The sequence below is a fragment of the Muntiacus reevesi genome, chromosome 4, assembly GCF_963930625.1.
Source record: "Muntiacus reevesi chromosome 4, mMunRee1.1, whole genome shotgun sequence".
Lineage (NCBI taxonomy): Eukaryota > Metazoa > Chordata > Mammalia > Artiodactyla > Cervidae > Muntiacus > Muntiacus reevesi.
Window position 1 is genome coordinate 987,621 of NC_089252.1, and position 24,796 is coordinate 1,012,416.

Sequence of the window (24,796 nt, forward strand, 5' to 3'; positions counted from 1 at the left end):
GGAGACGTACAGCGGAGGGAAGAGGGGCGGGGCGACGTGTGGGGCGGGGCTACGTTTGCGCGGCGTGGGCAAGGGTGACGTTGCCACGGAGACGTAAAGCGGAGCGACGCTGAGCGGGGCGGTGTGCGGGGTAGGATACTTTGACGGCGCGTGGGTGTGGGTGGGGTAACGTTGCCAAAGAGACGGGGAGAGGAGCGCGCGGGGCGGAGCGAAGTGTAGGCGGGGCTATATGACGAGAAGTCGGTGGGGCGTCGTTGCCCAGGAGACGTGGGGCGGAGCGACACGGGGCGGGGCGACGTGGGGGCGGAACTATGTTAAAGAGGCGTGGGCGGAGCGTCGTTGTCAAGGAGACGGAGTCGCGAGACGCGTTGCAACGCTGACGTAATTTGGCGTGGGCGGGGCGACATTGCCAAGGAGACACTCAGGCGAGCTACGCTGGGCTCAGTGACGGTAACTGTGACGTGTCGTGGAGCGAAATGGACTGGGAGACGTGGGGCGGGGCGAAGCGAGACGGGGCGATGTATAGGGCGGGGCGATGTATAGGGCGGGGCTATGTAGACTAGGGCGTGGCTGACTGCCGTTACTAAGGAGACGTGGAGCGTCACCACTCGGGGCGGGGCGACGTAAGGCTTTGAGGCGACGTGGGGCGGGAAGACGCGTTAGGGGAACCAGTGAAGAGGCTCTGGGCCAAGTGCTGGGCATGCTGAGAGTCACCGGGAGACTGGGCGGGGCGCAAGGGCGCGGCGGTATCTGGGGACGAGTAGACGGGCTCTGAGGCGGCAGAGCGGAGGCACTTGCGGGGAGGGGCGGGGCTGAGCGTGAGCAGGCGTGTGCAGTCACGCGTCGTTAGGCGAGTGGGCCGGGCCGGGTGGGGGACCGTGCACCGTAGGTTGGGCGGGGCGCCTGTGGGTTGGGCCAGATATCAAGGTGCTGAGCCGAGCGCCACGACATAACCTGAGGAGCAGAGGAGCCACGACCCCGCTGTTCTTCCCTCGAGTGCCGCGTTAGCTGGACTTTGCTGCTGGGGAAGCGCGCAAAACACCCGGAGGCGGAGACTGCAGAGCGAGGAATACACTTTATGCACACGCACGGAGCTAACAGAGACGGGGGCGTTGCAACTCCCTTGCTACAGAACATCAAATGAGGAGCAGGGAAGTAAGGTCCGTCTTCACTCGGTGGTTTAAATGAAAAGCCGGCGTCCTGGAGCAGAGCTCCTGCTGCTGGCACAACTAGGAAGGATCAAGTTCCTTCCTCTCTATGCTACTAATTCGTTTACTCACTTCCTGTGACACTTGGTCGTCAGTCTATGTGGAGAAGAAAAACAGCTTCCAAACTGCTGCAGAAAGGAGGCATCCTCACCCCAGACGCCTCTTCAAGGTCACCCCTGGTAATTCCGCACTAGGCACTCTCTCCCCGCTCCTTTGCTCCCGCTCAGACAGACCTCCTGGCACTGCTTGGTCTTCTCCCCTACTAGTAAGTAAACCCTTGAGTGGGGACTTGGCACATCGAAGGTGCACAATTATCCTTTCTTTGAATGATTGAAATAGTGATCAGACTGTCAGGGAGGACTATGTAATCCAGTCAATTTACCAGAATTTATCAAGATTGAAAGCAGCACAACTCACTGGGAAACCGAGTGCAGGCTTTTGCACTGTGGACAAGTAATTCCCTGTGCTCAGTTTTTTTCACGAATGGAAACACAACTTCCCTCTTACAGCTGCCTTGAGGACGTGGTGAGCATGTGAGAAAAGCATTTAGCAAACTTTCAACAGGTGATTAAGTATTATGACTAGTCCTTAAGTTTTTCATCTAAGTAGTAGTAATGCAATCTATATAATGGACTCAAACATAAAGTATACAAAAGTGTTTCTTTTCCATTTAATCTGCTGTTTCCATCCCACTGACTGCTTAACTCACATAAATCATTTAAGCAGCACTTCGTTAGGAATAGGAAGGCCACTGAAAGAAGCCAGGATGCTTTCAACCAAATTTTCCATCATCTGTCGTCTTGCTTGATGAGTTGCACTTCCAATGTGAGGTGTCAGAGTGATGTTCTTCAACTCCAATAAAGGATGATCTCTGAAATACAGATTAATGGAGGAAAACAGAGTCATTTGGTTTCTTTAACTTCATATTCTGGTTTCACATCCCCACTGAGATGGGAAAGGCTGTGGGAGGCCACATGATGTACTGAGATGATACCTAGATGTACGCTAGATGATAACTGCTCATTTGACCCTGGTTTGGGTGACCCAACATTACTGGATGTAAAATAACATATCCTAACTGCACCCAGGCCATTAGCTCACAATTGCAGAACATGCATGATGGGTTAAATGACAGTGACCTGCAAGATAAGAAAGGGCCTTGGGGTGCTGATTCAGGCATGATGGGTCAAGATGAATGCACCTTTAATGGGAATGGCTTCAAAGGGAAAAGATTTCTTAACTAGGATTAGCAGGTTAGAGGAAGCTCTCTTCCAGGAAGAAGGCACAGAATGGGAGACAGCCTGGAAAGATAAGGTTTTAGTGAAGTCATTCACGCAGACTCAAGCATAAAGATGGATAATATTAGAACTCAGGATTGGAAAAGTGCTGTCACCTGGCCCAACAGAGCCTCTTTATTTTAATACAGACAGAGGCCAAAGTAGCCACATGGCAGTGATTCCTCCCCGCCAAATAGCTACTGAAGCTTAAGGGGCACACCCTTGGGAATCCTAAGGACCCCCAAACCTATGGAAGTTCTCTACGAGCACCTGTAATTTATGCCAATGCAGTGCAACCACCCTCACCTCCAGGACTGATTGAAATAAGACGTATTGTGTGGTACAGTTAGCAGGGATAGGACTATTCTGAAAAACACTTGTGTTCCCCCCTATGAAGCAGGTGGGCCCTACTATATAACAGCACACAACGGAAAACAGTCTAGGTACGAGGGTATGAGACAGGGTGATGCTTTGTCCCAGCGGACTTGGAATCCAACACCTGCCCATAAGAATATCTGAATGTACAGTCAAGAGACATTTGTGTTGAGAAGGCATAGCAAATACCTCTGCAATTGTTACTGACTTATGTAATTAAACTGCACTGTACCATGAATGTATAGCAATATGCTGTAACACTGGCACTGTTGGCAAGATTTAACTACCTCATGAAAGTAAGTCAGATGATAACACTGACATTGATGATCAATGGGAAATGTCTGGCCTGAGGAATTACTGGATTTCGCTAAATATTACCTAACTTTATATACTAAATAGTGCTACATGAGTTCATCATAACATACAAATAGTGGTAGATGAAGAGGTTGAAGGCAACAAGTAATCAAAAAATACAAAAATACAATGGGTTAGTTGTTTCTTTAAATCTTATCCCTGCCCCACAGTGACTCCTTCAAATGTCACGCATAGTCTAACAGCAATACTATTGCTGAACCTGTCATATAAATACTGTAATAAATGTAGATACTCCAATAAATATCATTTTGCTGTGAGACAGCCTAGGCCAAGGTCCTTGCAGTCCATGGGGTCGCAGTCAGACACAACTGAGTAACTGAACTGAAGGGCCACAGGGGTGGCCTGTGTAATAAAGAATTAACTCAGCAAGCAGGCTTGGAGTTCTTGACTTCTGCACATTCCAAAGACAAGGCTGGCCTTTGACTGGCCTCTGGAAGATAACCTGTGAGCCCTTCAGATATACTGCCTGGTAAGAGTATCTGATCCTTGGGGTCTTGGACAAAGCCAGAGAGTTGTTGCTAGTGGTTTAATTTGTGGTGAATGCCTGTTTTTGTTTGCCTAGAGCTCTTGGCCAGTCTGTATCAGTTTGACCTCTGTAGGGGCTGGAGACTAAGAAGTAAGTGTCAGACAAGTGGGTACTCCATGCCGACATGACTGAGTCCAGATACAACGCTCAGTGAGCTTCCCTGGATGGAAATACTTAATGTATGTTGTCATGCATCACTGCTGGAGGTATAGGCACTGTCCACACAACTCTGCTGGGAAGACAAGCCTCGGTCTCCTGGACTCCACTCTAGAAGTTTTCTGCCTTTACTGATTTTAAACTTATGTCTTTTCACTGTAATAAACTGAAACCGTTGAGTATAAAAGCTTTTCTGCGTTCTGCACGTCTTTCCAGCCAATCACTAAAACTGAAGGTAGTCTTGGGGACCCCTGGCACTACTGGCAAATGAAACTTTTTAAAATAATTTGTAGCAAACCCTTTTGTAAAGTAAAGAATACTTATGTAGTATGACTAAATAACCCAAGATTTCCTACTTTTTATTTTTTTTCACAGTGAGCGGCATCAAAATGTCTCCCTGAAAAAGATGAAAACGCAAACGTATCTGATAAATACCTTGGCAAAAGAGCTTTAACAAAAATGATTTCACGTGGGACACTGGGAGTACATCACCTATTAGGATAAACTAAGCTTTGGGATATAACACTGGTATTTGCCCTGTGACTTGTAAGGAAAAGCTCTTTTTAGCAGGTTAGTCAACAGGGGTGATTGCATGACTTCTGTTTTGAGTAAGTTGGCAACTGTCTAAAATATTTATCCTTCTTTATTTATATTGAAATTATTTTTTGTTCTAGACTAGTGGCTCTCTTCTAAAAAGCTTCTTGATGAAAGTGAAAGAGGAGAGTGAAAAAGTTGGCTTAAAGCTCAACATTCAAAAAACTAAGCTCATGACATCCAGTCCCATCCCTTCATGGCAAACAGGTGGGGAAACAATGGAAACAGTGACAGACTATTTTCTTGGGCTCCAAAATCACTGCAGATGGTGACTGCAGCCATGAAATTAAAAGACACTTGCTCCTTGAAAGAAAAGCTATGACTAATCTAGACAGCATATTAAAAAGCAGAGACATTATGTTGCGACAAAGGTCCATCTAGTCCAAGCTATGGTTTTTCCAGTAGTCATGTATGGATGTGAGAGCTGGACCATAAAGAAAGCTAAGTGCCAAAGAATTAATGCTTTTGAACTATGGTGTTGAAGACTCTTGAGAGTCCTTTGGACTGCAAGGAGATCGAACCAGTCAATCCTAAAGGAATATGTCCTGAATATTCATTGAAAGGACTGATGATGAAGCTGAAACTCCAATCCTTTGGCCACCTGATGTGAAGAACTGACTGATTGGAAAAGACCCTGATGCTGGGAAAGACTGAAGGGAGGAGGAGAAAGGGACGACAGAGGAAGAGATGGTTGGATGGCATGACCAACTCAATGTTTGAGTAAGTTCGAGGAGCTGGTGGTGGACAGGGAAGCTTGGTGTGCTGCAGTCCATGGGGGTTGCAGAGAGTCGGACGTGACTGAGTGACTGAACTGAGTGACTTGCTTACTTGACCTTTATACTCTTAAAAACTGAAAACCCCAAAGAACATGAGGTTATGAGGATTATGTCTATCAACATTTATTGTATTAGAAATTAAAACTGAAAACAATGTAATACAGTCATACACTTCATTAACTGTCTGAGTGATGATGTCATCACACATTCTGAGGAAACCCTGCTGTGCTCTTGTGAGAAAACATGAGAGGAAATGAACAACTGCTTATGCATCAGGAAAACAGTTATGATGTGGAAACTTCTGTCTGTTTCTAGATAGGATGCTGTCTGATTCATGAATTTTTTTTTTGCTTTTCCTATTTTTTATTTTTTTTTACTATAAATTTATTTCAATTGGAGGCTATGATTCATGAATTATTAAGTGAAGCCAATTAGACCTTTAAAAAGAAAAATAGTTTTGACTTCATAGACCCCTTAAAATGGTCTCTAGACCACATTTTGAGAAACTGTTCTCAATAAATTATTGTTTTTCTCAGATATGCCTAATTTCTACAGCCAATCTTGATAAACTTAGATAACAAATTTGGTCAAAACATTCATCTGACAGTAATTTACTTACTGGATGGAAATAAAAGTTAGGAATAGCTGGTTTAACAGATGACAGCATCAAGATTCAAAATAAATAAGAGAATTAAAACGCCAGTTCCACTAGGCTGGATCACACGGTCAACATACAAGCAAATGAAATTAAATGCAAATAAATGTAAAATTTCACACATAAACTTTAAAAAAAAACTTGAGAGAATAGCAATTTCAACTTTAGCTGACTAAAAAACTTAATGAGTTAAGGTGCAACGAGGCTGTGAGAAAACATTCTGCTAACACAACCTCTGTGTAACTTCTCTACAGTGGTCAGGCCACAACATGAATACTATGTGCAGTCCTCAGCAGAGTATTTTCAAAGGACTGGAAGGCAATAATAAGGACAATGTGTCTGGAAATGACATCATTTAGGCTACAAGTGAAGGATATGAAGATATTTAGCCTAAAAAAAAAAAAAGACTATGGTGAAATGTGGTGGTTATCTGAAGGTTTGTAAAGAGAAAAATCATCAAAGTTAGTCTCTGATGCTCCAGGGGGCAAACCAGGGTCAATGGGTAAAGGGAGGACTATTTGGCTCAACCGAAGAAAGACTATTCTGTGCGTTCTCCATCCATGGGGTCTGAGGCCCCAGTGCCCTGAGTGCCCTGTCTGTGGAGGTGCTAAAGCAGAGGCCTGACCCACTGCAGAAATGGACAGGTCACCAGGGGCATGCTCCAAGGCCAAGACCCTACGTGACTGCAACATGTGGTTCAATGTGGCTGCAGAAGTCAAAAGCAGCAGCTGTCTGAGGCCTCTCCCAACCGGAGGGAGAGAACTGTAGATCCTGTCCGGCTTCCTTACCTGGGCAGGGGCTCTGGGTACGTCACATCCAGCGCTGCCGCCTTAATAAGCCCGGTCTGAAGGGCTTCCACCAGGGCGTCTTGATCAACTAGCAGACCTGGGTGGACGAGACCCCTCTTCTGTAGGCCCAAGTTAGGCAGTGCTCTCTGGTCACACTGAAACACATCTTGATCTTGTCAGAGGTTTGACAAAAAGCACGTGAACTTCATTCTGCCAATCTATTCTCAGACACTGAGAGCCTGCCATGTGCCAGGCAGTGCACTAAGCCCTTCACAGATGCTTCTCACTGACTCTGCTTACCCAGCAGAAGACAATACTCATTTTACAGGTGGCATACTCAGCTGAAGTCACATACTTCTAACACATCCACCCAGATCTGAGCCCAGGTCTGTCTGGCCCTGAGCCTGGGCCCTGCCACTTCACCACACCACCTCCCAACCACTGGAGGATTCCAGGAAACAGCCCCCAGATAATAGTTTTATATACATGCCAAAAAACCAAGCAGCCACAAACATGAACCATAACTGCATTTCAAATGTGAAATAGCAGGGCCTGCTTGAACAGTACTGAGAAGGAGGCCCTTTCCCTCAACCAGAGAAGTCCCCCTTCTCACTGGTGGGCTGAGCTGCCCCATGGTCAAGACACAACACCCAGCCTGTGCGTGCTAGCTCCAAGCCCTTCGTAGAGTGTTTGCTTTTCTAGAATCTTTGTCTCCAACCTCTGACATCACCAAAAGCACATAATGCACTGGTCCTTCCTGCTTGTCAACAGGGTATGAATTTTCGAGACCTTCAAGCACACTAGCTTGGCCCTGTGGGATTTCACGGCAAGCACTGTTATCTGGGTTTTACGGATGAGAGATCCAGGAAGCTGCTGGTAGTGCCAGGTCTCACATGTCCTCTGGCCCCCAACCCCAAAGGCAAGTCACCAGCAGGTGTGATGCCAGTACCAATCCTCACACGTGCTCAGGTCCCCAGCATTGAGGAGCCAGTTTTCTCCTTTACAAATGCTCCAGAAAACTTAGTTACAACACAGGACCTATGGCTTCCTGTACACAGACACACAAAGCTCTACACTAATGTCAAATAACCAGACTTAAGTGAGGCTCAGAAAATTCATCCCTGTAACTTTTGCTTGGTAACACGTGGAAAGTCAAATTGTGATGGCCCTACCCAAGGAGATGCCCACACTGAGATATGAAACTCCCACAGAGGTTCAGCATTCTCATTCTTTTATGTTACTAATTTGAGGCTCAAAATGATGTGAAGATAAAAATCAGAAATATTTGTAAATATAAAGTATAATCCCTTTAACGCACCATCCACAAGTCTAGTGGATTTTTAAGACCATTCAGGGAAAAGGTTGACTGGAAATGAGAGAGTGGCCAGGGCTGGGTGTCCTCCTGCACAGCCCTCCAGCCCACATACAGCTGGAGTGGGTACCTCTGCCGATGTTGATGAGGATGGCGGTGGGCTTCATTAACCTCAGCTCCCGCTTCCCAATCAGGCCCTGGGTCTGTGGCGTCAAGCTCACAGCCAACATCACAAAGTCCGACCGCTGAAGCAGGTCATCCAGCTTCTCACAGTAAATGGCCCCAACAGCTTCCTCCTCCTCCAATTTTCTATGAAGGGAACAAGGGAGAAGACCATGTTCTCTGCTTAGAAATTCATCCGTTTGCCCCAGGAGGGAGTTTCTGAGAGGGCTGCAGAGGCCCTCAGGATGCTCAGTATGTCCCCCATGGGGCCAGACCCCATGTGGGTTCAGAGGTGGCTGGACCCAGAGCTCAGGGCTTACCCATGGAAACCTGCGCCTCTGGGTGCTCTGAGCCCTGTGTCTGTGGCATTTCACACCAGACTGCAAGCCTCTTGTGGACAGGAGCTTCCTCTCACTCAGCTCTGAGCCCCCAGAGGCTGGTACAGCCGATGGTGTCAGACATGCTTTCAGTGACATGAGACACTGCTGGATATACGCAAACACGTCAGAAACTCCAGAAAAAAAAACAACAAAATGGGAGAGGGTCGGGAGTGCCATGTGTTCAACAGGGAGCAAGGACCCAAGGTTTTGGTGCAGGCAGCTTGTGTGCTGTTTTGGGTTCGATCCTAGCTTCTGCTCTGCCCACCCCAGGCAGCTGATTACTCAACAGAAACGCCAAGCTCCAGGAGGGCTCAGCGGCCTTGGTAGCCACTCCTGCCCTACAAATACGCAATACAAAACTGTATGGATTCTATCTACACATCTTGGCCAGGGGACCGCCTGGAGGAAAGGAACGGCCAGCACACCCAGCCACTATGAAGGCCCTGCTCGTATCACATGCCTGTCCCCGAAGAGCCCTGGCCTCTGCATCAGAGTGGAATGCAGGTGAGAAAAGCCAGGGCGTAGGCAGGAGGCATCAATGAAGTGAGGGCAAACAGGCAGGTCTGAGACAGAATCAAAAGACTGGGCGCTGGGCCAAATGCTGCTCATGGAGTATGAGGAAGACAGTTTCAGACCGAACGCTGTTGGGGGAAGGAAGCCCTGTGCCCTTGTGTCATGTGTATTAAAGTGTGGGCAGCATCTCCCATGGTCAGAAAGAATCAGTTTACAAATTTAAAAAGCACATAATTGTGGGTGAGCCAAAATCTCTTTTCTCTGATGAAATTTCTTCCATGAAGAGAAGCTTACCTGCCACATTTTTAGGGAATCATAAAAATGCTACAATCCGTTCTTTGATCATCAACCCTGCTTTCTAGAGACAGAATAAGGGAATCGAATAAAAAGTGAAGAAATAATATATCAAAACCATACTGAAGGCAGTGATAATGTAAGTTCTGCTCAGTTAATTTCAAGTCTATTTTCTGAATTTTACCTGCGTTTCCTATTGTGATAGACAATCTTCATTTCAAATGCTCTGGCCCTTTGAGCAATCTTATAGCCAATGCTGCCCATGCCGATAATTCCCAGAGTGGCCCCTGTCACTTGTTGACCCATATAGTCTGTAGGAAAGTTCTCTGTATGTGGTGAAACAGCCAACTCATGACCTAAAATAAACAAGGTGCAGAGTGGGCAGTGTGGACAGCACCATACACAGAATCCCCACAACCCTCACGGGACCTTCTGACTGAGAGATGAGGTTGAAGGAAGCCCGAGATGGACCCTGCGCACTCAGGCACGTCTATCCAACAGCAAAATGTTTCTGCAGGAAGGCTGGATCGGACAGCAGTTTCCTCATCACAAACCCAAGCCTCCTGGCATGATGCTTTAAACAAGCAACTTCTTTCACATTAAGGGAAGATTTGTAGTTAAAATTTGTTGGTTCTGGTGTGTGTGTCTGTATGTTTTTGACTACATGTATGTGTATATGACTGCATGTGTTTCTATATGGTTTATGTGCATATGCAAGTGCGTATGTGTGTGTGAGTGTGCATGTGTGAACCAGCAATCAGAAGAGAACCAGCCTGGCTTTTGCCTCCTCTCCTCAAGCCCCTTCACCCCAGAGCTCCACCAGGATGACAGCCAAGTGCTGAATGGCTGCACTGTCCTTCCCAGGACACTCCCAGTGATGTCCAGTGTGTGGAGAGGTGGGGTCTCACCTACTCATGTGTGGGCCTTCATGGAGGATAGCAGGCTGACTGGCCAATGGATCACCCCGGGGTGTTTCCATAGTGGTGCTGAAATTATCTCACATGTATGGGTACCCCCATGGCACAGTGAGTAGAATGTGGTGGAGGAAAAGACAGTGCTCAGACAGACCATGTGGACTGCATGTGTGCAGGGCCTGAGACCGGCCCCGAGTAGGCTGTAGCAACCAAGACTGGCTCCCACCCCAGGGCCACAAAGTCCTGGACGCAGTGTGAAGAGACCAGGGCTTTATCAGGTGTGATATTAAACATCTGTCATCTAATCTGGAAAACCAACATCTCCCGGCTGTTTACCTTCCACAACTCTCCGAGCTGCGGCAAGCAGCAAGGCCATCCCCAGGTCTGCCGTGGGACTGGAGACAGCATGTGGTGTGTTGGCCACCTTCACGCCAAAGCTGGCCACGAGCCCTAGGTCCAGATGGTCCAACCCTGCCCCTGCACTGGCCACGATCTTCAAGGAGGGCAGGCTGCACAGGAGCTCCTGGTTGACGGCCGGCCTTCCGCCCCAGATGTATACAGCTTGGATCTTGGGACCCAGCTGTGCTTTATTTTCCAAAAAGTCTTGCATGGTAATGAGATTAAAGTGTCTCTTCAGGTCTTCAGCATGATCTTCACATATGCCATGTGGTCCTTCAAGATCAGACACCAGAACTCCAGGTAGGTCCTGATCACCCATGGTCTACAGAAAGATAGATGCAATTTCTGCTGTCAAAGAAGAGAGTTTTCAAGAGAACAACCTGTATACTCTTCTACTATTCTTTAGATTTCCTGAACTATAAGACTGGAATTATTTCCTGGATGAATTCCTGTAAAGTCTGAACCACAACAGACCGGGACTCTGAAGGTACCAACACCCCATCAGGCCCACGTTCTTCCTATTGAACGTGGGTCTTTATTTCTGCCCTTTGGCCATAGCAGCTGCAGTAACTAACTGATTTTTTTTTACTGTGAAAGTAAAAGATAATTGTTATTGTCTGTCAAACAAATTAAATAATGTCTTATGTTCCTTGTTCCTAATTTAAACTAAGATTTTTTCTTTTAAACATTTTATAGCTTTCTTCAGAAAAGAAAACCAGCTGCTTTGAAGAGTTGAGGCTAATAAGTGCATTTTATCTTTGGGTCACAAACTTGGCTAAAAGTGTTTAAAATATGTTCAAAGTTCGGAGAATAATTGGCTTAAAAAAAACTTGTGTTACTTCTTGGACTTTGAGTAAAAGATTAAAAGAGCTTCATTAAGGATAAGACTTTAGTTTTACAGAGAGCAGACTCAATTCCTGCCTGCTTCAAGTTGGTTATGGAACAATGACACACATCCATCATGCCATTACTGTCAGTGGGTATACATAGTGAAGATCCAAGACCATCCACGTGACTCGTGGCCTCTCCAAAGGAGAAGAGATGAGAGTCGAAGTGGGGAGGGATGGCCATAGCAGAGGGTGGGAGCATTGGGCAGATTCAGGAGCTCACCCTGTCCCTGTACTCTGCCCCTTGTTCCGTAACTCCTTTCACCAGCACCAGCCTCTGACCATCTCCACTCACAGTCAGGAGTCTAGCCAAGGAGCATGAGACAGGAAGTGGGATCCCTATTAACTGCTTTCCTAGAAGGGAGCATGGGTCCTACCTGCTGCTGACCCCGGTGCTCAGAGGGGCGGGCAGGGTTGAAAGAGGGAACTTTGGCTCCAGCACTGATCTGCAGCTGATCAAAGATCTCGCAGGTTTCCTGGGTTCTTGGTGAAACTGACATGATATCAACAGATGTGTTTTACAGCTGCGCCTTGAGATCACATCTCATTCTCCTCCCCCAGTTTCTGCACAGAGAGAAGTAAGTGGACTTGCCTCTAGCAGGCGTCCTTGGATGCCCAGTATTGACATGATGGTTGGTTAGGGCATGCTGACAACAAAGGAACTCACCACAAAGAAGGTGTATTGTTAGATACCCACATTTTGTCCATGTCAAAAGATAAACCCATGGGTGAAATTTGGAAAAATAAAAAATTTTACAGCTTTGTTTTTAGTTAAGAGAGTGATAGTTCAAACATGTTTATTTTCTAACTGCTATGTGCATGCTCCTTGCACTGTTTAATTTGAACTGCTAACACAGATTTAAAATTAGTTATTTTCTCCTTGCAAAATGATTGCTCAATTAAAAAATAAAAGACTTTGTATTAACTTTGCTGAAATTGCCTTCCACAGACCCAAGGCTCTAAACTCAGGATTTTCTTCTTTTAAAACCTCTTTAAAATTGAGACCCAGAAAGAAAAATAAAGTAGAATGAATTTCCAACCTCTTCTTCCAAGAAGTAAGACTGACATGTGCATGGCACTCATGAGGGAGGTGCAGAGGAAGGCATGTAGATCCCTGACCAGTGACCGTGGCTGCCCAGCTGGACTCTGAGCCCAAAGCAGGACGGGGCAGGGAGCACCAGGTGACACAAGAAAGGAGAGTGACTTCAGTTCACAGAAGGGGCAAGGGCGGGGCCAGGCAAGGGGGAGGGGGGTAAGAAAGAGCTTTCTAACTTAAAAGCAAAAATGAAAATAAAAACCAACTGCAACCAAAAAAATATTTTTAGTTTTGGGAACAGAGAGAAAGAAACAAAGATAGGGTGAGGCAGGAAGGAGGACAAAAAAGCAGGACCACAGGTGCTGGTTCAGGCCACTCTGCCTGACTGTGATTCTCCCTGAAACTTGCTCTCCTCCAAAGCAGAGTGAGGGGAACACACAGCCTTGCATCGTGACCCAGATAATGAAAGAGAGCATTCTGAGCCTGCAGGACCGGGGGCAAGCCTTCAGTGAAGGGGGTTACTAATGTTCAAATCTGAAGAACAATTTAGACATCCACCTAAGTGTCTAGAAACAAACTTATACCAAAGAGAGAGACTGAATTCATATAGCACAGTAAAAGTTTTTTTAAAATTTCTTAAAACTCTATTTCCTCACAAAGCTTCCTCGCAGTATTTGAGAGACGAGTCCAATACCCTCCCATCATCCCCACATCAACATGCCAAGACTTGCTTCAAACTGGCGAATACTGACTTGTATCTTCTCTCCCTGCCACTCTGTCCTCTGATCCTCTCTCTAGTCCCTTTCAAAGCCTATCCTCATCTTGAAGGAGGAAATAGACAGAGCTGGACTCCATCTTAGGCCAGGCTGCAAACATTAGGCTACACTCATGGTCACCCTCCCAATGGACTCTGAACTTAGTGCCCGGTGTCTATAGAAATGGCATACCAATGGAAAACCAGATCCCCTCAAATAAAAGAGCCTCAGGACTTGTACTTGGACTCTCCATTGCATAAAAGAATATGCTAATTATCTCTGTAATAGAACAAAGTCATAAATTCCATTATGTTTATAATGTCTACTGTTTAACTATCTAGGCTTCTGACACATGACTCATGGGTTAACTTTGATCATATCTCTCTTTACCTTGTCCAGACTAGTTTCAAGGAATTTGGGGAAGTGGGTTTGATCAAGTACACTTAGGGTATACAAGGTTTTCACAAAAATTAGTCGGGGTCCTTGGTTAAGAGGAGACTCTGCCTTGGGCCCACTGGTGTAATAAACTGCACTCCACTATCTGCATTGTCCTTCAGAGTGAGTTTGTCCTTCTGAGTTCCAGGTTCCCGGAACCCATGGCTACAACAATCTCACCTATGGAGCAGCTCTCTGCCCTCTCCATGGGGATAAAATCACAATTGTTTGTTCTCTGTCCTCTACAGATCCCTGATTCTGAAGAGGCTCAGAAAAACAGACTGGGGGGAAAAAAAAAAACTCTGTAACATAGAGTAGGTGATGTCATGTTTAGCCCCTCTGCTTTTTTTAATCATCCTTATGTTGATTTTTGGATTTGCTGCAAATGATCTATTCATGCATGACTAGATAAAGGGACCTGAAGATTAAGATATACCAAAAGACATATCCTTGAGGGTGTGTTTGCCATTTCTGACTTAATGAATAAGAAATGGTTTGTCAGGGCTTGCTAAATATCAGAGAAAAGAAAGGCAAGATTAAAAAATTAAAATTTGACTAATGTAGGAAATAAACTGTAAAATCTGATGTGGGTACCTGAATCTTATTCATTTAAAGCTTAATCTGCCACTGCCTAGAGTTTAGGAAAAAAAGTACATACCTGTCCAAAATGACCTTGAGAATCTCTGAAGCCACCTTAAGTCTTCTCTGGAACAAGGGAGGTATAAATAACAACACTGGAGTTTCCTTATTAAATTCTTCAGGATTGTGCCCTGGGGGCCCAGAAGGGTCTTAGGATGCTAATGCTGTCCACCTGCCCCAGGTGAAGTCCAAGGTCAGTCATGTCTATGCGGCAGAGCTCAATCCAGTCTCCCCCCCAAATCGCAACATTCTAGGGGTACATTTACCTGGTTTAAGGGACGCTCCAGCCAACCTAACCTCCCAGCCAAGACCTGGACAGTGAAGGCTCAGGTCAAAGAGCGCAGTGCCCAGACCCTCCCCGCCCCGCCCCTCCCCACCCCAGCCTCACCTCAAAGCCCACAACCAGCTGGCCTTCTCTGCCAGCCCCACCCCATCCAACTAGGCCACGCCCGCACTTCCAGCATTAGGTCCCTGAGGCTGAGAACTTTTGGCACAAGGAGAAGCCGCCTGAAGGGCAAATGGCGCCTAGAGGGACGGCTATGGCGGAGCCTCCTGCAGGAGCAGGGTCTAGATGGTAGAGTGTGGGGCCTGTCCAGTGCGGAAGGTTGCAGGCCGGTCTCAGCATGAGAAGTGTGAAAATCAACACACTGAAACCTCACTTCAGATAGAGTTGGGAGGCCAGAAGGGATAGTTCTGGGCACCACCCTCCCTTGATTGGTGACCCAGCAGGAAGAAGGGCGCAACCTAACTGCCTACAAGGAAGGAAACCTTCCTCCCAGTCTGGAAGCAACCCAGCCAATGGGAAGCTACTACACTTCCAACTCCAATGGACACTCTATTACAAGAAGCCATGCCCAGCTCCCCCTTTGTTGTTGTCACTCAGTCCTGTCTGACTCTGCAACCCCACAGTCGCAGGCTGCACCGTCCTTCACCATCTCCCAGGGTTTGCTCAAACTCATGTCCATTGAGTCGGTGATGCCATCCAACCATCTCATCCTCTGTCCTCCCCTTCTCCTCCAGCCTTCAGTCTTTCCCAGCAAAAGGGTCTTTTCCAATGAGTCTGCTCTTCCCATCAGGTGGTCAAAGTATAGGAGCTTCAGCATCAGTCCTTCCAATGAATATTCAGGGTTGATTTCCTTTAGAATTGATTTCCTTTAGGATTTGATCTCCTTGCAGTGCAAGGGACTCTCAAGAGTCTTCTCCAACACCAGGGTTCAAAAGCATCAATTCTTCAGTGCTCAGCCTTCTTTATGGTCTTAACTCACATCCATACATGACTACTGGAAAAAACATATCTTTGACTACAGAGACCTTTGTCAGCAAAGTAATGTCTCTGCTTTTTAGTAACACTGCCTAGGTTTGTCATAGCTTTTCTTCCAAGGAGCAAGTGTCTTTTAATTTCATTGTTGCAGCCACTGTCCGCAGTGGTTTTGGAGCTCAAGGAAATAAAGTCTGTCATAGTTTCCATTGTTTCCCCATCTATCTGCCTGAAGTGACAGGACGGAATGCCATGATCTTAAGTTTCTTGAATGTTCCGAGTATTAAGCCAGCTTCTTCACTCTCCTCTTTCACCCTCATCTCTCCCTTCTCTATAAAAGAGATTCTTCTCCTTTGTTCTCTGGACTTGTCTTTCTTCTGCCATTGATTGCCTGTTTTAAATCACAGTTTTTGCTATTCCTGAATAAACCCATTTTGCAAGGCAATGCTTTCTCAAGAGCCTTTTTATGACCTTGAGATAGAATAGTAAAACACTACGTTCTCTTTCAGTCTCCACTCTACTCTATTCTACTAAACTCTACTCTCCTCTTTCAGTTCCAGACAGTTCTAAGAAGTTTCCTACCTTAGCTGTTATTTATTCTTGTTATTAGTCTAGTGTACATTTATCTTCAATTTGGGGCCTCTGCTGAAATTTGAGAGAAAGTCTCACTTTAACATTGTCTTATATTTGATTTAAAACATTTCTTCTTTTAAAAATGCAAATCCTTTTAAAAGAGTAATAAGCCTCTTCAATAATTTTTTATTAGTAACAATTAGTTCTGTCAAATTGCCTTCAACTCAAGCCAGTTGCTCCACAGGAATGAGGGCTCTGTTTGGCCATGTGTATCCTTTCCCAATTAGGAGACATAGGAACATCTTCTCCCACTGAATATCTGTCTTGCCCTTACTTGAGAATTCCAGATTGTGTTTTTTAATGCTTATGTTTAGTTATTTTTAAAATGAAGAATTCGGTTTCTAAAGATAAAATTAATTCAAGACATCTGATTAACTCAGAGATGATTTAGCCTATTTATTCCCATCTTCTTAATGATCAGATACTTTTAGAGGAATGAAAGGAGAAATGGAGAGCTTTGGTCAAATAATCGATTTTTCTTGGCTAGACTAGTGACTTTTCAACTCATTCCATGAGGCCCCTATACCAAAATCAGACAAAGATACTGCAAGAAAACTACAGACCAATATCCTTTGTGAGTTATAGACACAAAACCTTCAGTAAAATACTAGCAAATCAAATTCAGCAACATATTTTGAAAAACTACTTAGACCAAATATGATTTAGCTTCCCTGGTGGCTCAGAAGGTAAAGAATCTGCCTGCAATGCCGGAGACCTGGGTTCAATCCCTGGGTCAAGAAGATCCCCTGGAGAAGGAAATGGCAACCCACTTCAGTATTTTTGCCTAGGAAATCCCATGGACAGAGGAGCCTGGCCGGCTACAGTACATGGGTCACAAAGAGTTGGACACAACTGAGTTGTTGTTCAGTCACCCTGTCATGTCTGACTCTTCATGACCCCATGGACTGCAGATGCCAGGCCTCCCTGTCCCTCACCATCTCCCAGAGTTTGCCCAAGTTGATGTTCACTGCATTGGTGATGCCGTCCAGCAGTCTCATTCTCTACGCCCTCTTCTTCTGCCTTCAATCTTTCCCAGCATCAGGGACTTTTCCAATGAGTTTTCTGTTCACATCAGGTGACCAAAATACTAGAGCTTCAGCTTCAGCATCAGTCCTTCCAGTGAATATTCAGGGTTTATCTCCCTTAAGATTGCCTGGTTTGATCTCCATGCTGTCCAAGGGACTTTCAGGAATTTTCTCAAGCACCATAGTTCAAAAGCATCAATTCTTTGGTGTTCTGCTTTCCTTACAGTCCAGGTCTCACAACCATATGTGACCACGGGAAGACCATAGCCTTGACTATATGGGTCTTTGCCAGCAGAGTAATGTCTCTGCTCTTCAACATACTGTCTAGCTTTATCATTGCTTTCCTGCCAAGAAGCAATTGTCTTCTGTTTTCATGGCTGCAGTCACCATCCACAGTGATTTTGGAGCCCAAGAAGAGGAAATCTGTCACTACCTCCACCTTTTCCCCCTCTATTTCCCATGCAGTAATGGGGCCAGATGCCATGATCTTAGTTTTAACTAAGCCAGCTTTTTTAGTCTAGCTTAGTTTAGCTTCTTTTTTAGTTTTTTCAGTCTTAAGCTGGCTCTTTCACACTCCTCCTTCACCCTCATTAAGAAGCTCTTTGCTTTCTGCCATTAGAGTGGTATCATCTGCATATCTGAGGTTGTTGATGTTTCTCCTGCCTATCTTGATTCCAGCTTGTAACTCATCCAGCCCAGGCATTTCTGATGATAAGCTCAGCGTATAGGTTAAACAATCCTATAGACAGAGGAGCCTGGCGGGCTACAGTACATGGGGTTGCAAAGAGTCAGACATGACTGAGAGACTAATACTAGTACTTACAGAAGATTTATCCTAGGAATGCAAGGTTGGTTTCAGTTCAGTTGCTCAGTTGCGTCTGACTCTTTGCGACCCCAAGGACTGCAGCACACCAGGCTTCCCTGTCCATCACCAACTCCTGGAGCTTGCTCAAACTCATGTCCATTGAGTCAGTGATGCCATCCAACCTTCTCATCCTCTATCGTCCCATTCTCCTCCAGCCTTCAATCTTTCCCAGCGTTAGGGTCTTTTCCAATGAGTCAGTTCTTCACATCAGATGGCCAAAATACTGGAGTTTCAGCTTCAACATCAGTCCTTCCAATGAATACTCAGGACTGATTTCCTTTAGGATGGACTGGTTGGATCTCCTTGCAGTCCAAGGGACTCTCTAGAGTCTCCCCCAACACCACAGTTAAAAAGCATCAATTCTTTGGCACTCAGCTTTCTTTATAGTCCAACTCTCACATCCATACATGACTACTGGAAAAACCATAGCTTTGACTAGTTGGACCTTTGTCAGCAAAGTAATGTCTCTGCTTTCTAACATGCTATCTAGGTCTGTCATAGCTTTTCTTCCAAGGAGCAAGTGTCTTTTAATTTCATGGCTGCAGTCACCATCTGCAGTGATATTGGAGTAAAAAAAAAATAAAGTAACTGTTTTCATTGTTTACCCATCTATTTGCCATGAAGTGATGGCACAAGATGCCATGATCTTACTTTTCTGAATGTTGAGTTTTTAGCCAACTTTTTCAGTCTCTTCTTTTACTTTTATCAAGAGGCTCTTTAGTTCTTCTTCACTTTCTGCCATAAGGGTGGTGTCATCTGCATATCTGAGGTATTGATATTTCTCCCAGCAATCTTGATTCCAGCTTGTGGTTCATCCAGCCCAGCACTGCGCATGACGTACTCTGCATATAAGTTAAATAAGCAGGGTGACAATATAGAGCCTTGACGTACTCCTTTCCTGATTTGAAACCAGGCTGTTGTTTCATGTCCAGTTCTAACTGTTGCTTCTTAACCTGCATACAGATTTCTCAGGAGGCAGGTAAGACTGGTTTAACATACAAAAATCAGTGTAGTACACCATATTAACAGAATAAAGTAAAAAACTCATATGATCATCTCAACAGAAAAAGTATTTGGCAAAACCAAACAGCATTTCGTGATTAAAACAAACAGGGCCAGTGGTTAAGAATTTGCCTTGCAATGCAAGGCACACCAGTTAGAGCCCTGCTCTGGGAAGATCCCACCTGCCACAGGGCAACAGGGCCCATGTGCTGCAACTACTGAAGTCTGTGAATCCTAGAGTCCATGCTCCACAAGAGAAGCCATAACAACTAGAAGCCTATGCACCGCAATGACAGAAAGCCTGTGCATGGCAACAATGATCCAATGCAGCCAAAATAAATAAATATTAAGAAATAAACAACCATTCAATAAAGTAGGAATAGAAACGAATTTCCTTAACCTCATAAAGGGCATCTGTGAAAAACCCACAGCAAACATAATACTGAATAGTGAAAGTCTGAATGCTTACCCGCTAGGATAAGGAACAAGACAAAATGTCTGCTCCTGCCACTTGTATTTAACATTGAACTGGATGTTTTAGCCAGGGCAGTTAGACAAGGAAGAAATAAAAAGCATCTAGATTGGAAGGGAAGAAATAAACTGTGCCTATTTGCAGATGACATGGTCTTATATGCAGAATATCTCAAGGAATCCACTAAAAAAAAACATTCAAAATAATAAATGATTCATCAAGGTTCCAGAGGATAAGTGTTAAATCACTTCAGACATCTCTGACTCTTTGCAACCCTACAGACTGTAGCCCACCAAGCTTCTCTGTCCATGGGATTCCCCAGACAAGAATACTGGAGTGGGTTGCCATGCCCTGCTCCAGGGGATTTTCCTGACCCAATGATCAAATCTGCATCTCTTATGTCTCCTGCGTTGGTAGGCAGGTACTTTACCACAAACACCACCTGGGAAGCCCGAAGAGTACAAGATCACTATATGAAAATCAACTGTATTTTGTAATGTATAGAAATATCAAATCACTATGTTGTGCACCAGGAACCAACATAGTGTTGTAGGTCAATTATGCTTCAAAAAACAAACAAAAAATTCATAGAAAAAGAGAAGATTTGTGCTTACTAGAGGTGGGGGATTGAGGGAAGGAGAATTATAAGAAGGTGGTCAAAAGGTACAAATTTCCTGTTTTAAGTAAGAGGGCTGAGCTTTGCTGAGCACCAAAGAATTGATGCTTTTGAACTGTGGTGTTGGAGGAGACTCTTGAGAGTCCCTTGGACTGCAAGGAGATCAAATCCTAAAGGAAACCAACCCTGAATATTCATTGGAAGGACTGATGCTGAAGCTCCTATACTTTGACCACTTGATGGGAAGAGCAGACTCATTGGAAAAGACCCTTTTGCTGGGAAACATTGAAGGCTGGAGGAGAAGGGGAGGACAGAGGATGAGATGGCTGGATGGCATCACCAACTCAACAGATTTGAGTTTGAGTAAACTCTGGGAGTTGGTGATGGACAGGGGGGCCTGGCATGCTGCAGTCCATGGGGTTGCAAAGAGTCGGACAAAACTGAGTGACTGAACTGAACTGAAGTAAGTGGGACTTCCCTGGTGGCTCAGTGGTAAAGAATCCACCTGCCAATGCCGGAGACACAAGTTCATTCCCTGGTCCACGAAGTTCAGTCATGCCTGGGACAATGAAGCCCATGTGCCACAACTACTGAGCCTGTGTCCTGGAGTCCTGGAGCTGTGACTACTGAAGCCCAAACGCTCTAGAGCCTGTGCTCTGCAACAGGAAAAGCTGCTGCAATGCTAAGCCCACATACCACAACTAGAGTGGCCCCTGCTTGCCACAACTAAAGAAAAGCCTATGCAGCAACAAAGATCCAGCACAGCCAAATAAATAAATAAAATTACATTTAAAAAAAGGTAAAAAAGTACTACAGATGTACAACATGATTAATATAATAAACACAGCTATAAATTATATATTAAGGTTGTTAAGAATGTAAATACTAAGAGGTCTCATCAGGGGAAAATATTTTTTCTTTCTTTTTTTTAAATCTATATAAGATAATGGATGCTCACTAACCTTACTGTGATAATCATTTCATGATGTACACAAGTCAAATCATTATGCTGTACACTTTAAACTTATACAATGCTGTATGTCAGTTACAGCTCAATAAAACTGGAATAACAAATAAAACCAAATGAGAAAATCTATTTCTATACATTGATTATGAATAACCTGAAAATATTTAAAATAACAATTCCATTTAAATAGCATCAAAAGGAATAAAACATTTAGGAACAAAATTAATAAAGAGTGCAAGACATGAATAGTTGTAACTATAAAAATCATAGAAATTAAAGAAGGCCTAAATAAATGGAAAGATATCCCATATTCATGATTTGGAAGACTTAATACTGTTCAGATGGCAATATTCCCTAAATTGGTGTACACATTCAACAAAATTCCTATCAAAATCCCAGGGTGTGTGTGTGTGTGTGTGTGTGTGTGTGTGTGTGTGTGTGTGTGTGTGTGTGCGTGTGTGTGTGTGTGTGTGTGTTTGCAGAAACTGACAAACTAATCATAAAGATTATATGGAAATGCAAGGGACCCAGAATGGCCAAGCCAATCTTAATAAGGAACAGAATAGAAGTACTAACACTTCCTGATTTCACAGCCTATCACAAAGCTATGCTAATCAAGACAGTGTGGTATGACATAAGGCTAGACATACACATCATTGGAACAGACTAGAGACTACAGAAATAAATCCTTATATTTAAAGTCAATTGATTTTCAACAAGAGTGTCAAGGCAACTTGATGGTGAAAAAAAGAAATCTTTCCAATAGATGGTTCTGTGATGCCTGGATATCCGCATACAAAAGAACAGAGTTGTCAATCCCTGGTTGGTGAACTAAGATCCCACAAGTCACATGGAATGGCAAAAACAAAACAAAAAATCAAAAGAATGGACTTGGACTCCTACCTAACACCATACACAAAAACTTATTCAAAATGATCACAAACCTAAAAGGAAAAGTTAAAACTGTAAAACTTTTGGAGAAAGAGGAGTAAATATTCCTGGTCTTGAGTTAGGCAATGGTTTCTCAGATATGACACTCAAAGTACAAGCAACAGAGTGAAAAAAAGATACACTGGATTTCTTCAAAATTTAAAAGTTTATACTGCAAACAATACTAATAAAAAAGTGAAAATTTAATCCACAAAATGGAAGGTAATATTTTCATATATCTGATGAGAGATTTCTATCCAGAATGTATAAAGAACTCCTATAACTCAATAATAAAAAGACAATTAATCCATTTTTAGTGACAAAAGGAGATAAACAGACATTTCTCCAAATGGACAACAAGTATATTAAAAGATGCTCTATATCACTAACCATTAGGGAAAGTTGTGATGTAATAAAACATCACAACTAGCAGGGTATCATTCCAAAAAAACAGCAACAAAAACAAACAAGTAACAAGAGTAGACATAGACATGGAGAAATCCAATACCATCATGTTGCTGTTGGAAATGTAAAATGGTATAGCTGCGTCTGAAAACAGTTGGCAATTTCGCAAAACATTATACATAATTATAATATGATTCAGCTACTCTACCTGTATATAACCAAGAAAAATGAAGACTTAAATCCATACAAAAACTTGTACAACAAAAAGGAACTAAGTACAGTTGATCCTTCAGTAATGACCCTCTGTGAAGTCAAAAATCCTTGCATAACTATATAGTTGGCCCCTTATATCCCTAGTTCCCCAGATTTACCCAACTGCAGACCATGTAGTACACATAGTACATGTGTAAGTTCAAATCTGTGTTTGTTCAAGGGTCAACTGTGCTGATGCCTGCTATTATGTTTATACAATGTGGGTGAACCTTGAGAACACTATGCTAAGAGAAGAAGTCAAAAAACTACATATTTATGTTTCCATTTACACAAAACATCTAGGATAGGTTGCCTGCATGCATGCTAAGTCGCTTCAGTCATGTCTGACTCTGTGCAACCCTACTGCAGCCTGCAGCCTGCCAGGCTCCTCTGTCCATGGGATTCTCCATGCAAGAATACTGGAATGGGTTGCCATGCCCTCCTCCAGGGGATCTTCCTCACCAAGGGATGGAACCCAATCTTCCGCATTGGTAGGCTGGTTCTTTACCACTAGAACCACCTGGGAAGGCCCTGCTACTGCTGCTGCTGATAATTTCCCATCAGTTGTTTCCAACTCTGTGCAACCCCATAGCCAGCAGCCCACCAGGTTCCCCGTCCCTGGGATTCTCCAGGCAAGAATACTGGAGTGAGTTGCCATTTCCTTCTCCAATGCATGAAAGTGAAAAGTGAAAGTGAAGTCACTCAGTCGTGTCCGACTCTTTGGGAAGGCCCTAGTATAGATTCGGAGAAGGCAATGGCACCCACTCCAGTACTCTTGCCTGGAAAATCCCATGGACAGAGGAGCCTGGTAGGCTGCAGTCCATGGGGTCATGAAGAGTCAGACATGACTGAGCGACTTCACTTTCACTTTTCACTTTTATGCACTGAAGAAGGAAATGGCAACCCACTTCAGTGTTCTTGCCTGGAGAATCCCAGGGGTGGAGTCGCACAGAGTCGGACACGACTGAAGTGACTTAGCAGTAGCAGTAGGATAGATTAAAAGTTGCCTTAAAAGCCAAAGGGATGAGAAGGATGTGGGACTAACTGCTGCGTGTGCTCTTAGTCTCTCAGAAATGTTCAACTCTTTGAGACCCCATAGACTGCAGGCCACCAGGCTCCTCTGTCCATGGGGATCCTCCAGGCAAGAATACTGGAGTGAACTGCCATGCCCACCCGTAATTGGGTCGCAGAGTTCCATAAAATGCGCGTATCACTTGATGGTAGTAGTATAACATAGTGAAAGTCGCTCATTCGTGTCGGACTCTTTGCGACCCATGTATAGTCCATGGAATTCTCTCGGCTATCATACTGGACTGGGTAGCCTTTCCCTTCTCCAGGGGATCTTCCCCAACCCAGGGCTCCCGCATTGCAGGTGGATTCTTTACTAGCTGAGCCACAAAGGGTATGTAAATAATATCTCAACAAAGCTTTTTAACAAAATAAGTATCTGGAGTGTTAATGTTGCACAATGATGTGAACATACTAAATGCCACTGAACTATATAGCTAAAATGGTAACTTTTATATTATTTAAATTTTAGAACAAAAATGTTTAGAAACACTAATTTCAATAAGTTATTTGGGTGCATTTGCGTCTTACCATTACTCTTCTGTTAAAGAATCGCTTTTCACAAGTAAAGCAACTGTGCTTGCGTCTGGAAAGCAGGGCCTCCAAAACGATTAATTAGGGGGGCTCTGTGTGGGAGTGAATGGCGACGAGCCTGTCCTCAGAGAGGTTATTCTCTTCGTTCACTCCCAGATCCCGGTCGCATCGCGGAAGCTCGGACGCCGACTCACTGGAGACGCAGTAGGTCTGAAGCAGCCGCCGCCACCTTCAGCCCCCAGTCCCTCAGAGTGGAGTCCACGGCCCTGCCCGGCCCGGGCGCGCGCGCGCACTCGACGGCGCGCACGCTCTG

General features: G+C 44.6%; 1 protein-coding gene across 6 annotated transcripts; it reads right to left on the reverse strand.

Annotated features, from left to right (window-relative positions):
* Positions 1-1,866: 1,866 nt before the first annotated feature.
* Positions 1,867-24,785, reverse strand: LOC136166222 (probable 2-ketogluconate reductase). Of its 6 annotated transcripts, none has more exons than XM_065932251.1 (7): positions 14,476-14,736; positions 11,969-12,084; positions 10,642-11,026; positions 9,576-9,747; positions 8,173-8,351; positions 6,731-6,827; positions 1,867-2,079 (listed from the first exon to the last, which is right to left on the reverse strand). In XM_065932251.1, the coding sequence occupies exons 3-7, from the start codon at positions 11,021-11,023 to the stop codon at positions 1,923-1,925; spliced, it is 987 nt and encodes a 328-aa protein (XP_065788323.1). In that variant the 5' UTR covers positions 11,024-11,026; positions 11,969-12,084; positions 14,476-14,736; the 3' UTR covers positions 1,867-1,922. The 6 variants fall into 6 exon arrangements, with proteins under 6 accessions (XP_065788323.1, XP_065788318.1, XP_065788320.1 ...); XM_065932246.1 differs by lacking the exon at positions 14,476-14,736 and adding an exon at positions 12,632-12,680; XM_065932248.1 differs by lacking the exons at positions 11,969-12,084; positions 14,476-14,736 and adding an exon at positions 24,481-24,785.
* Positions 24,786-24,796: the final 11 nt, after the last annotated feature.